The 14,272-nt window shown below is 47.9% G+C and overlaps 1 protein-coding gene across 6 annotated transcripts in view; it reads left to right on the forward strand.

The window, feature by feature from the left end:
- The first annotated feature begins 3,214 nt into the window (after window positions 1-3,214).
- Window positions 3,215-14,272, forward strand: part of LOC104060218 (SPNS lysolipid transporter 2, sphingosine-1-phosphate) — a 144,840-nt gene continuing 133,782 nt past the window's right edge. For all 6 annotated transcript variants that reach the window (XR_008453132.1, XR_008453133.1, XM_054085093.1 and 3 more), the window contains exon 1: window positions 3,215-3,617. Coding sequence is in view for 4 of the 6 variants with exons in the window: in XM_054085093.1 (XP_053941068.1) it covers window positions 3,323-3,617 (295 nt within the window). In the remaining 2 variants the exon portion in view is untranslated. The remainder of the gene's footprint in view (window positions 3,618-14,272) is intronic.

The raw sequence follows: 14,272 nt of genomic DNA on the forward strand, positions 1-14,272 counted from the left end.
TTGGCATCTGCTCTGTTGACCTGTGAATTTCCATGTACAGTGGAAGGTGTTAGGGTTGGCTGTAAGACCCTGCATGTCCATGTAGCTAACTACCCGTGCCTCTTCATGGCCTGCCTGTAGATGTCTCTGAGCTGAAATTCTTCTCTATGTCAGAAAAAAGAGCACTACCTTCCAAGGCCCTTCAGCTTGGTCCAGCCTTGCTCTGTGTTCAATGCCGCTAGAAGCCTGCCCAGGGTTTGGAGCATATTTGTTGACCTTTCTTAGTAAGTTGCGCTGGTTTCTGTTTTCTTGGGGTTTTGCTGAATCGAGGGGATTTGGAGAAGCCACTCCTCAGCCTTTTAAGGCAGCAAGCCCCCTCGGCTTCAGTGTCAGCTGTGTTTGTGCTTAGTATTGGTTAGAAATTAAAAGGAAGAAATTAAATTGAACTTTCATCCCTTAAGAAAGCTGTGCTTTCTTACTTGCTTTCAGGGGACCCATTTGATCCATAAAACTAAGGTCTTTAATTTTGCCTTACCTTTTAATTTCGTTAACATCTTCTGAACATTATTTTCTGCATGCAAAGCCCAGGGGTAGCCTGGGCAGTGGAAAAAAAAAGAGTGGAATAGACTTTGGAGCAGACCATCCCCATGTGAGAGCTCCCGGGTGCTTTGCCTGGCCTCTGCGGAACTCTTCGAGCCTCAAGTTCAGCCGTGTTTAGATCTGATATGTCTAAATTAAAGAATGCACGAGTTTAGCCTCCACTGCTGGCCAAGCAATGTGGTCTTTGTGAAGCTATTTCACTCCTTTTTTTTTCCCCCCTTCCTTTTCTTCTTTTCAATTCTAATCTATTTTTCTCCTTCCAGGCTATAGAATATTCTGGGTGAGCACTGTCACTTGACCACATTATAGAATCATAGAACAGTTTGGGTTGGAAGGGACCTTAAAGATCATCCAGTTCCACCTCCTGCCATGGGCAGGGACACCTCCCACTGGCTCAGGCTGCCCAAGGCCCATCCAACCTGGCCTTGAACACCTCCAGGGATGGGGCAGCCACCACTGCTCTGGGCAACCTGGGCCAGGGTCTCACCACTCTCATGGTGAAAAAATTCTTCCTAATGTCCAGTCTAAATCTGCCCCTCTCCAGTTTGTACCCATTGCCCCTTGTCCCATCCCCACAAGGCTTTATGAACAGTCCCTCTCCAGCTTTCCTGTAGCCCCTTCAAGTACTGGAAGGTCGCTCTAAGATCTCCTCTGAGCCTTCTCTTCTCCAGGCTGAACAACCCCAACGTTATTGTACATCACTAATTCTGGAAATTCTGGGAATGTGGAGAAGCGCTTTTGTTAGTAAAAGCTTTACCATCCACGCAGTCACATCTGAACTGCAGATGCTGCTATGGAGTAAAAAATGATTCCTGAGATGTAGACAAGTCAACCAGAACATGAACCAAGGTGAACCTAGCTACGGTTTTTCTGTTACTGAAACTAGCTCACCTGTGCAGAACAGAACAACACGTAAGTGTCCTTTACCACTGCTTGGGAGTGGTAAAGGGGGAAGGGAAGGAAAATCAGGAAGGGGGCTTGCTCCTTTCTTCAATGGCGCGTTGCTCAAACAGCAGGGAACGGCATGCTGAGTCAGCAGAAAGTGCCCTTTCCACCAACAGCATCCTGGGGGTTCCTGTTGCGGCATCTCGCCGGATGACCGGCATAGTTTGGCGCTGGTGTCACCGGTACGGGCTGTGTGGAGAGGGTGTGACAGTGCCAGGCTGTGACACAGCACGCTGTGCTGGAGGAACTCCTGTTTGCTCACAGGTGGGTGACAGGGTTTCTGTTTAAACGCGTATCCTGGAGACAAAGGCTTTCATCACGATACGGTTTCGTAAGGAAGATCAACAAAGTGAGAGAAATGTGAAATCATAACCTGCTGTTCTTGGACAAGCACACGTGAGGTCTCTAGCAGTCACTTTATTTCTCTTTTTTTTTTATTTAGCTTTTGTAGCTTTCTGGCAGGTACGACAGGCTGGAGCCGTGCTGGCTGCAAACGCTTTTATCTCTTTGAAGGCTTCTCCTTTTGAAATGAAATTTCTCTTGCCTGTTCTTAGCTCGAAGGTGGAACTTTATAGGGAGCAGGGTGACTTTTTTTTTCAGTGAGGGGAACTTGGAGCAATTTTACTTCCTTTGAAAATGCACGTTTTTCCTGAAGCAACTCCTGTGCTGGGACAGAGGAGGAAGGAGCGAGGTCGGCAGCACATTCCAGAGTGCCCTCACCCCACCATACACCACCAGCCCTTCCTTGAGAGCCTTGGTCTTGGGGCTGTAGACTTCTCAGGGTTGAAAGCAAGCAAGGAGGGCTTTTGTACTATTTCCTCCTAAAAGGAGATCTGAGGGTGGGCCTGTGTAGCCCGTGTGACGTTCACAGGTGGACACAAGGCAGCATTGCTAGAGTCTTTGGTTTTGTGTGTTCAGTTCTGGAGCCCTCAGCACAGGAAGGACATGGAGCAGTTGGAGCGAGTCCATGGGAGGCCACGGAGATGATCCGAGGGCTGAAGCACCTCCCGTATGATGACAGGCTGAGAGAGTTGGGGTTGTTCAGCCTGGAGAAGTCTGCGGGGAGACCTTAAAGCAGCTTCCAGTGCTGAAAGGGGCTCCAGGAAAGCTGGGGAGGGGCTCTGGATCAGGGAGGGCAGGGAGAGGACGAGGGGAATGGTTTTAAGATGCAAGAGGGGAGATTGAAATGAGATCTTAGGGAGGAATGTTTTGCTGTGAAGGTGGGGAGGCCCTGGCCCAGGTTGCCCAGAGCAGTGGTGGCTGCCCCATCCCTGGAGGGGTTCCAGGCCAGGTTGGATGGGGCTTGGAGCCCCTGATCCAGTGGGAGGTGTCCCTGCCCATGGCAGGGGGTGAACTGGATGTGGGATGGGCTTTGAGGTCCCAGCCCAAACCATTCCATGACTCTAGGCTGTTCCCGTGGGGCAGAGCCTTGTCCGGCCTCGCCCCTCATTGGCAGTCACGGTGGGCGGAGCTTATAGATCCCCACCCCAGCTGTCAGTGCTACTGTACTGGGCGGAGTCTCCCAAGGCCCCGCCCACTATTAGTCGCGGTGGGCGTGGTTCAGGCGCCCCCGCCTCCAGCTGTCACTGGCGGGACAGTGGGCGGAGCCTCTCGGGCCACGCCCACCACCCGGGAGCCCCACTGGGCGGTGGGAGCTGCTTAAGGCGGCCCCGCCCCCCCCAGCTGTCAGTGCCGGGCGGCAGCGCCGGGGCGGCCGGGGGATGCGGCGCTGAGGGCGCTGCGGCGGGCACCGGGCAGCCCGGCTCCTGCTTCGCCGCCGTTTGCCTTCCCGCAGTCCATGATGTGCCTGGAAAGCGACGGCTCCTCCGGCAGCAGCCCGGGCTGCGGCGGGCGGCTGCGAGCCGGCGACGAAGAGGAGGAGGAGGACGGCGAGCGGGGCTGCTGCGGCCGGGGCGCCGAGGGCGAGGTGCAAACGCTGTCGGGCAGGATGAACCCGCCGCTCACCGGCAAGCATCCCGAGCGCCCCGCCGCCCGGCACAAAGCTCCGAGCCTCGGCAGGGCGCGGGTGGCCGCCGCCGGCATCCTCAGCGTGGGCAACGTGCTCAACTACCTGGACCGGTACACGGTGGCAGGTGAGAGTCCCCCCGGTGCCGGAACGCGGGGGCTGCGGTGCCGAGGAGGGGAACGAACGCCCCCCCCGCTTTGTGTCCCCTGCTCGGTGCGGTGGTAAAGAGAAGGAGGTGTCCTTTGTTCGGTGGGGTTCGTCGGGGATGCGCGGTGACTCGGGACTCGGTGCGGCTGTTCATTGAGCCGCCGGGAGCAGCGTTTGGGTCTCGGGAGCGGGGGGAACGCTGCGGTGACAGGTGCGGCTGCTGTCGGGAGCCGAGGGATGCCGTCACTTTTGTGTCTGCGAGTGAGAAACGCACGGAAACCAAAGGGCTCGGCTTTGTCTCGGGCTCCTCGGAGCCCCTCCGGGCTGCCACCCCCGGGCTGGTCCCCGCCAGCCCTCGGCCAGCAGCTCCGTGCGCGGCGGGGCTGCGGGGAGGGGGGGTCATAGAATCCTTAGGTTGGAAAAGACCTTTGGGATCATCTGGCCCGACAGTACCTGTCCACTACTAAACCATATCCCTGAGCATCTCATCTGCCTGCCTTTTAAACGCCTCCGGTGACGGTGACTCAAACACCTCCCTGGGCAGCCTCTGCCTGAGAGCCCTTAGGTGAAGAAATCGTTCCTAATATCCAATCTCCCCTGGCACAACTTAAAGCCATTCCCTCTCATTCTATCACTTGCGAGAAGAGACCGGCACCCACCTCTCTACAACCTCCTTGGCGAGAGTTGTAGGCAGGATGCGGGGAGGGATGCGGGGAAGGATTCGGGGAGGGATGCTGGGCAGGAGCAGCCCCGCAGTCAGAGGGCACTGTGCAAACCAGCTGCATCCCTGGGATAAACCTTGTAAAACCCTCCTTTCCTGATGGATTTGCTTCCCCAGCCGCGCTGTGCATCGGTGGGTGCTGCTACTGTGAACCCCTGCTCCAAAACGAGCGTGTGTTCGGCTGTTTGTTGCCCTGTCCCCAGAGAGGACTCCTCGTTTGCTCTTGTCAGGCAATAACAGCAGGGAAGCAGATGATTACTGAACTTTTTCTAATTAGAAATGAAGTAGGCTTGTTGGTATTCAACTGTCTCGTGTAATTAAAATATAATACATATTCTGCGTTTGGCAATACTGATAATTTCATCTCCAGAGCTTATAAGGGGATTTGTGCGTGTATACATTTTGCTCTATGCATATACATCTTTTAATCACTAGGACTCAATATGGTGTTAAACAAATCAGGGATTTGTTTATACGGCATTAAAATAATATATGTTTGTAGGACAGTAATAGGATGCGAGGGACATCAGTCTCCTCACTGTTGTCAGAATAAGTTGGCCAGGTTGGCTTTGTTTTGTCTGGAGATGGGGAGGATTAGAAGGGAAACTTAACTGACACTGTTGTGGCTTCTTTATTATTATTTTTAAGCAGGGCTTGCTCCTTCAGGAAATGTAAAGGCCAGTCCTGGGGAGTATTGAGAGCTCGGTTGGTAGTCAGTCTGTTCCAGGAGGAAGCTTGAAGATAAAAGGTTGATCTGTTATTACTGAAGGAGACTGTAGTTTACTCGTCGCCCTCAAATAGGAATCTCTTTGGTAAAGAGATTTACCACAAAGCACCATTTTCCTTTAATGCATGGAAAGTTTCTTTTTTAGGAAGCTATCGCCTCCCCCCACCCCACGCACACTCAGACTATTTATTTATTAAACCAAATTATCTTGTTCACCTCTTTGCTCTGGTACTTGCAGCAAGAACTCTGTCTTCTGATTTTTCTGCCTGTGAGAATAGAAGGCATGGGGATGCAGAAGGAAGGCAGAAATGTGTTCACTTCTGGGAAGGCTGGAAAGTGCCTGACCAGAGGATAAAAATGCCTCCTTACTGCGGTGTGTTACTGCCAGTCCTAATGCTGTAATTGCCAGTATTTCTAGGCTAAGCTGTGATTTTGCAGTGCCCCGTGGAACTTATCTGTTAATTTTCAGTGTGGTATCAAAGGTTTAAGATCTCAGACACCAGACTTTCCTTTGAGGGGGGCACAATCATCTTTGTCTTCTGTCAATGGGTATTCATTTTTCAACCTGGTGTTTTATAAAGTGCTACTCTGAAGAGAGGAATAATTGAAATCCAGTGTAATAGAAGAGTTATGGGAGAAATGATGTGTTTTGAGCTCAAAACTGTCTTTATAATAAAAGTCTTGGATTGCTTTTATATTTTGAGTCTTCCTGCAGACTGCATCCTTATGTGACATGCACTTGCATATGAATCAAGCCAGCGCTTTGAATATTCAGCTCCTGTCTCAAGACAGGTAATAATTAGTGAATGCAACTCCTCAGACCTTCAAAGCGCATTTCAAATATGAGTTGTTGCAGCAACGTAATAAGGGAGTTTAACGCCAGCCACACCATGGCAAGGGAAGTCGCATCAGAAGTTACGATTTTCCTAAGGCCAGTGAACTGTTGTGAGAACTGGAATTAATTTCTGGCTCCAGCTCTGTTTGGAACAAGTGTTAAAGAGCCTCAATACCAATGGAAACTGGTTCCTGAGGATTTGTGTCTCTAGGGTGATCCCTTCTGTGTGTCCTCTGACGTCAAATCAGAGTTGACCTTTGTCATTAACCTTTCTCTTCTTGTCTTATTAAAGTCTCTCCTCTACCCAACCATTTTATTTAAATGAAAGTGTTGGGAGCTTTGGGACTTCTTTCTGCTGTCAAATTTAGTCTAAAGCAGGTCAGTGGACTCAAAAGTGATCTGTAGGCAGCTGACAGATGGAAAGCAAACAGAGAATCCAGTTTATGGGCACTAGAAGTACATCTTTTATCTTAGCTGAAAACTTGATTGCAACCATTTTGGCCTTCTTGGTTGCAACTGCAAGCATAAAAAATCCCAGGAATATATTTAGTGTGTATGTATAATAAGTATGTACAAGTATACATTTAGTTTATTTTTAGTCAGTAGGCAAAAAAAGATGATATTTGGAGTTCTTTGTTGCAAATGGAGTTGCCTGGGCATCTTCCACTGTCTTCTAACATAACCACAAGGAAATTAGGTAACGTGCATCCAGTCAACACAAGGAGATCTTAAGTACAGAAAGAAAACTCTAGGCTCGCCTCTCCTACAGCACATTTTGCTTCTGAAAGTAAAAAGCAAATGCTTTCGCACTGCTAAAAAGCAAGCAGCAAATATAGTATTCCTTGATGTTTACACTCTGACCTTGTGTGTAATGAGTTGTTCTTGGGTAATTTCTTTTCTCAGGTGTGGCCAACAGGGAAGTAGCTGCCTGCTTCCTTAAGTTTGGTTTAACGACTTCCCGGTATAGACCCACTGAATTTAGGATGCTGTATCCCCTTAGGTATCTGGGTTGTTCCGTGAGAGAACTTCAGTGCCATTTCTGAGATACAGGACATAAACAGCTTCTCACCTGACACAAGGTTGCAGCTCTTTTGGGAACACAGGATGAAACTGGGTCTCTGCTGAGGACTGGCCTCCTCCTCACGGTTTAAGAATAAGTTTCTTCCAGTACTTTAACAATAAAAAGCCTGTGCAGTAATCATGGATCTTTCAGTAACGTCTTTATGTTTACACAGAGTTGGGAGTCTCCAGTGCATATGGAATGTTAAAATAGGAGCGTGTCCAGAGAAGAGCAACAAAACTGATGAAGGGACTGGAGAACAAATCTTATGAGGAGTGGCTGAGGGACCTGGGGTTGCTTAGCCTGGAGAAGAGGAGGCTGAGGGAACATTTTATCACTGTCTACAACTACCTGAAAGGAGGTTGTAGCGAGGTGGGTGTTGGTCTCTTCTCCCAAGTGACAGGTGATAGTACAAGGGGAATGGCATCAAGCTGCACCAGGGCAGGTTCAGATTGGACATCAGGAAAAATTTCTTCACCAAAAGGATTCTCAGGCACTGGCAGTGTCTGCCAAGGCTTGAGTCCCTGTCCCCAGAGGTGTTTAAAAGACAGGCAGATGAAGTACTTGGAGATACGATTTAGTAGTGGACACGTATAGTTGGGCATGATGATTTCAAAGGTCTTTTCCAGCCTAGGGATTCTATGATATTTGGGGGAAGCTGTCCCAGACAAAGATTGGGAGTGCCTCCACTGCGGCTCTTGTAAAGAAAAGATTGAAAAGTCTGTGCTGAACATCGCTGACTTGAAGGGAAATGATCCTCTGCAATTTTCTTAATGGGTCTGTGATCATACTGAAAACAATTGCCTGTGGAAAAAGCGTTCCTTCAAGAGCCGTGATATTTTGCTGCTATTAGGAAAGCAAAGAACAAGGAAAAGGGAAAACTAGCAGTAATGAAACCATGGTAGATCACCTGTGATACTGCAGCATTTCAGCCGTCTGGTCCTGCTGGGACATACCTTCTCTCTTAATAGGATTTTGGGAAACGTCATGTTGCCTTCAGAAGCTTGGAATGTGGTTTCACAATTATGCCATGGATGACCTCTTACTGCGCCTGCTGTTGACGATGAAAATCATCGTGCTTCATTAGGGTGTCACCTCCACCTTCTAATTCAGATGCTACTTCCTGGCATTTCTGTAGTGCCTTTAATTTAAAGGTAATGATTTAATTAAGATGGAGGACTACCCAGCAAAGTAAACGAGTCTTACTCTCCTACTGGAGAAGGGGAAACAGAGTTGTAGAGTGTTGGTGATTTGCCTGTGGTGATGTAGTTAGTGTCGAGTCTTGGCTGGCGTTAGGTCATCCTTGAGGTTCTCTGTCCCTGTGACGCAGTATGCCATAGGCTTTGGTCTGCTGGTTTTGTCCTGTAAATGTCTGTAACTTGCTAATAACCATATTTGTGTTAATTAGCCTCTCATTACAACATATAGCTGCAAATCAAATACCATTCTTTGAAGATACATCCATGCAAATGATTATTGAAAGTTGAAAGTCAAGTTTAAAACTATGTCGTACGAGCTGTAACTGAAGGGTGAGGAAAGGTTCAACACTAACTCTCAAGTGCAAAGATGTTCAAGAGGTTATAAACCAAACCTGCTGCTTTCTACTAGTGAGATCACATTTCTGATAGCAATATGTTACCCTATAGCATGTTTCCTACTGAAGGATCTTCATGCAGTCTGAGGTCATCATAGAATGGTTTGGGTTGGAAGGGACCTCAAAGCCCATCCAGTCCCACCCCCTGCCATGGACTGGGACACCTCCCACTGGATCAGGGGCTCCAAGCTCCATCCAACCTGGCCTTGAACCCCTCCAGGGATGGGGCAGCCACCACAACCTGGGCCAGGGCCTCCCCACCCTCGCAGCAAAACATTTCTTCCCATCTCAATCTCCCCTCTTTTAGCTCAAAACCATTCCCCCTTATCCTATCCCTGCGTTGCCTGATCAAGAGCCCCTCTCCAGCTTTCCTGGAGTTCCTTGCAGTGCTGGAAGGCCTCCTGATGGGCTAATCTCAACCTAGGACTCACCTGAGGAAAGGAGCGCTATGTGGGAAAACACCGGACAAGAATATTGACAGAGCCTACTTGAGCCAACAGTGCCACCAGCTCACACGTGTGAGAATTCACAAAAAGACAGTGGTGCTTTGCTTGACCAAGAGGTTTGTGTTCCTGCCTTGGATTTCAAGCAGTGCTGCACTGCGAGCAGAAGCTAAAAAGACTGAACCTCACTCACTTTGGGAGCAGGGGAAAGAAAGCATTGCAGCACAACACCAAGGACTGTGTAGTAGCATCTAGTTCTCTAACGTCGTGTTTTCCATGTGGGATGGGCTTTATTGCATAGTCAGCTGCTTCCTGTTTGCTGGGTCTTATGTGAGTTGGCAGGATTTGTTCCAGAGTATTTTACATTTCAAGTGAACTCTTATTATGTTTAATCATAGTATTTTTCTTCCCTGTGATGGAGGTTTGCCAGATAGTAACTATCTTTGTTATTATAGGCAGATTTTCCTGTTTGACTCTGAGATCCTCTTTCGTGCATGTTGATTAATTTTGTCCCCAAAGCATCCAAGTCATCGCAGTCGGTGAATGTGGTTTTTATTACATGGAGTTAAGGCCCTCATAAATATTGAGCGTGTTCTTAAGAATAATGCGATGATCTTACTTGTCCCTTGATCTCCGAGACTGTCAATATCAGAAACTGTGTGGAGAAGCTTCTCTGATCAAAAAAGTGGGAATTCTGTAATCATTCCTTCAGGACTTTTCGAATACTATACTAAGCTGTAATAGAGCTGAATTCCAACAGTCAACTTGGTTTTAGTTGTTCCTATTTATTATACATTTATTCTTTATTGCTTCTGGTAGACTGTAGATCAGAAGCAAAGAGTCTTCTGATTAGGTAGCATGATGGGCTATAAAGCTCATTAGATGTTAATTAAAGCTGGAGACTTTTCCCCTAATATGAAATTCTGTAGGTCTTGCTTGGGCCTTCAAGTGCTGAGGAACTTGTGGTTGAAAGGTGTTATAATGTGTCACCTGAAACAAATAAGTCTGTGAAGGTCTTGAAGTTCCTTATAACTGTCAAAAAAAGGCTGATGGTACCCATTCAGGAGGTTCGATGGGAAATCATAATTTCATTTTACAGATAAAAATTAAGAAATTCAGAAATCAGAACTCTTGCTGAGTTGCTCATTTGCATTATCATTGGTTTATGTGCATTACAGACCAGGATATTATTGGGCAGCTTCTACTGCATCAGACAATGGACCCAAGGTACTTACCACCCATATCGGGTATCAGAGAGCTGTAGGCCATGAATGGGGTCTGAAGGAGACAGTACTGATTAGCGTAAGGGGCCCTAGGACATCACCGGGTATGACTTCTTTGGCAGGCAGCGTAGCCAAAGAGTGAGGAGGGATTTGAGGGACGACAACGGTAGCTTTCTGCAAGAGTTTAAAGACAGCATCTACCAAACGTGGTGAATATCACAGGAGAAAGCATGAAGTTGACTGTTGGAAATGGATGATGGAGGATAACACCTTTCTGCTGGTTGCAAGTGTTTTCTGGAAATTGGCACTGTGGGTGTAGGGTGATGAGTGTTGTAGAGAAAATAATGTATGTTCAAAATGAGGTCTGTGAAGGACCTATAGAATGCCGAAGGGGCCATGAAAGTCAGTGAGGGTTGTACAAAACGGGCTTGGACTCAAGCCCAGAGAGCTCTAAGTGAGGTGAACAATTCCTGGTGGTTTCCAGAGAAGCGTGGGTACGGAACTTGGCACAGACCTCTCTTGAAGATTGCATTTTTGGTGAAATGATCTGAAATTCTTTGGTGCAGGCAACCAAAACCAACCAGCCCCCTCCACCCCAAACCCTTCATTCTGAGCTGTAGCTGCTAGACCTGCCCTTTGAGTTTGGTACTGTTAATATAGAACACCGTGCTACTCCTAGACGGGATGAGTGCTTTACTTAGAACTGGCACTCATGGTAGGCATCTTGTACACACTTTTCTTTTTTTGACACATCTGTTTTCATTGTTATTTTGCGGGTATTTCTGTCTTATGTAACTCAGCTATTTCTGTGGGGTTGCAAGGAAGGGAAGCGAAAGGGAGGGAACACTAATTTCCGTGCATCTGGTTTGACAGCAGAATAAATCAGGAAAGTGAGAATATGAGGGATCCTGGATGTAGAAGGGATGTAGAATCCTCCACTTTTTAGGTCATTGCTTTGGACCAATCTGGAATAGCTGGAGGTTTCTTTTGGAAGGTTCTTGGATGAGCTATTCAGGAGCCTGTGATGGTCTTTTTTCACTCTTCATGATGCTGTGTGTTTCATGAAAGCCTCCAAACAAGATCTGGCTGAGAATCACCATGTTATCTTTCAGTATATAAATGAGTAAGGCATTGAATTCTTCTGTCAGGCTGATCCTTCTAGAAAGCAATGAAGCATGTCGTAAGAGCGATGGAGCTGCTCTCACCTATTCTGTACTTCTGTTTTTTGAGGGAATAAATAGCAATCATCCTTTTCCAGAACTGTTTATCTTCTACCACAACTGAAATCATGGAGCAATTTTAGCTGAGAGGAGAGAAGTCATAGAATCATAAATGGTTTGCTTTTGCAGGGGCCTTGGAGCCCATCCAGTTTCACCCCCTGCCATGGGCAAGGACATCTCCCACTGGATCAGGGGCTCCAAGCCCCATCCAACCTGGCCTTGAACCCCTCCAGGGATGGGGCAGCCACCACTGCTCTGGGCAACCTGGGCCAGGGCCTCCCCACCCGCATTGTGAAGAATTTCTTCCTAACATCTAATCTAAATCTTCTCCCTTCCAATTTAAAACCATTGTCCCTTTTCTTGTCACTCCAGGCCCTTGTAAAAAGTCCCTCTGCAGCTTTCCTGGAGCCCCTTTCAGCACTGGAAGCTGCTCCAAGGTCTCCCTGGAGCTTTCTCTTCTCCAGGCTGCACAACCCCAACTTTCTCAGCCTGTCATCAAGCAGAGTTGCTCCAGCCCTCTGATAGTCTTTGTGGCTTCCTCTGGACCTGCTCCAACCGTTCCATGTCCTTATTATTTTGGGGATTCCAAAGCTGGACACAGGACTCCAGGTGGGATCTGATGAGAGCAGAGTAGAGGGGGAGAATCCCCTCCCTCAACTTACCGAACAACTCAGCTTTATGCCTTGTCAGACTTAAATTCAGGCTTCAGCGATACGAAGGAACACACCGAGGTTCTGTTGCTCTTTGTCCTCCAGGCTGTTTTGGTTTGTTGCCATGCCTTTGCCGTGCTGGTGCCCAGCAACTGCAGTGGCTGAACGGAACAGCAGAGGGAAAAGATGCAGGTGTAGCCAGAAGAGCTGCAGTGGCAGCTTGGAGCGCGGCTGGCAGAATGAGACAACCACATGCTGGAATGCAAATCCTTTCAGCCTTGGCATGTGATGGTGTTTTTTTCATTTTAAGGCTGCATTGAACCAAAACTGCAGTAATCCATTTCACTCCTTATTCGGCTTCCTGCCAATAATTATGTAAACAACAGAATACAGTTAATTATTTGTTTCAGAGCTTCCCGTTTTCTTTATTTGTGTCAGAAACTTGTCATTGTTGTCTCAAGGCGAGCCCTGTGTTCCTAGAATCATAGAATTACCACGTTGGAAAAGACCTCTTAGATCACCAACCATTCCTGGCAATGTGGAGGACAACAAGAGTGGGTGAAGTGACAGAGGTCACAGGACTTTGGCCTGCGTGAAGCCTGCAGGGCTTGAGTTCAGCCTATTTGAGGATTAACTTTGATTCCCAAGGCTGTCCTATCATTTGTGGATCTGCTCTTTCTGAATGTTCCCATTTCAGGGAGTGACCCTTTGGGAGAATACACCAACCAAGCAGTACATGTCTGGAAGGAGGGGAGCGCTCATGTCCTGTTGTTGAATTGCAATTTTCACTTCTTTTACCAGGCACCTCTGTATTTTATGATCCGTGTCTGGGTTGCAGGGATGACCTTGGATGTTTGGTGTTTGTGCTGGCATATATAGTTGCTCCAGCACGGTTTTACTACCAGGTGCACCGTTTGGGACGCTTACAAACCATCGCGTGCTCTGGCTGTGCGACTTTTCGTATGAAAATGTGAGACACTGAAATTGAGTCACTGGCCCAGGTTGCCCAGAGCAGTGGTGGCTGCCCCATCCCTGGAGATGCTGAAGGCCAGGTTGGATGGAGCTTTGTGCAACATGATCCAATGGGAGGTGGCCCTGCTCATCACAGGAGGGTTGGAACTAGATGATCTTTAAGGTCCCTTCCAGCCCAGACTATTCTATGATTCTGTGTGCCAGGACTGATATTTTTTTTGTAGCATAAGATACTGGATTCTCATTTTCACATTGCCTTTCGTGCAGAGTGGTTCTCCATCAGACTTGTGCTTGTAGACTGTATCCCAGCTGGACCCACTGCTGTCCTGAGCAGCACGAGTTAAATGATTTGATGGGCCATGAGTTGCCCCACTTGCGCTGCTACCGAGGCTTTAGTGATCGAGCAGGCTGGTGGATGAAATGTTGGTTATGGGACGCTGAATCAAGGCTGCTAAAGGGACTAATTTTGTGCTGTTCCAGGCACACTGTCAATGATAAATAATAATTAATATGGTATTGCAACGCTGTTAATAAATGCTGACTGTGTAAGTTAGGAAACAAACTATACAATAAAAAACAAGATTGCTAACGCAACGGTGTGGCTCATAAAGAGTGGACGTTGCATGTGCTAAGCTATTAGAACTCAAATGCTGCTGCAGCTATACTAATGTTAAAGCATTTATAATAGTCTTGTTGTTTCCATCTAGCAGCCAGGAATGCTGACTAACTTTCAGGACAGCAATCTTTTTATGTATTCAGGAAACAAAATACCCAAGGGCCACCGGTGACTGACAGCTACAGCGCTCTGATTAGAACTGACAGTTCCTGATCAGCTCCGTCTTGATGTGTTAGTCCCTCTTCTGATGAGGAAGAGAAGGTGGAGGACAGAAGACAATGTAATGTGATTGTATTGGGAGCTGAGACTTTTTTTCTTTGCTGTTTTTGAGGAATTGGTAGTTCAGAAGTACCAAACGAGGTACCTGAGTAATAGTGCTTGGAAGGGCAAACATTGATCTCTCCGTGAGGACTCTCCTATAATAAGGCTGAGAGAGCTGGAGTCATTCAGCCTGGAGAAGAGAAGGCTGCAGGAAGACCTCAGAGCAGCTTCCAATGCTGAAAGGGACTCCAGGAAAGCTGTGGAGGGGCTCTGGATGAGGGAGTGCAGGGAGAGGATGAGGGGGGACGGTTTG

The sequence above is a fragment of the Cuculus canorus genome, chromosome 20, assembly GCF_017976375.1.
Source record: "Cuculus canorus isolate bCucCan1 chromosome 20, bCucCan1.pri, whole genome shotgun sequence".
Taxonomy (NCBI): domain Eukaryota; kingdom Metazoa; phylum Chordata; class Aves; order Cuculiformes; family Cuculidae; genus Cuculus; species Cuculus canorus.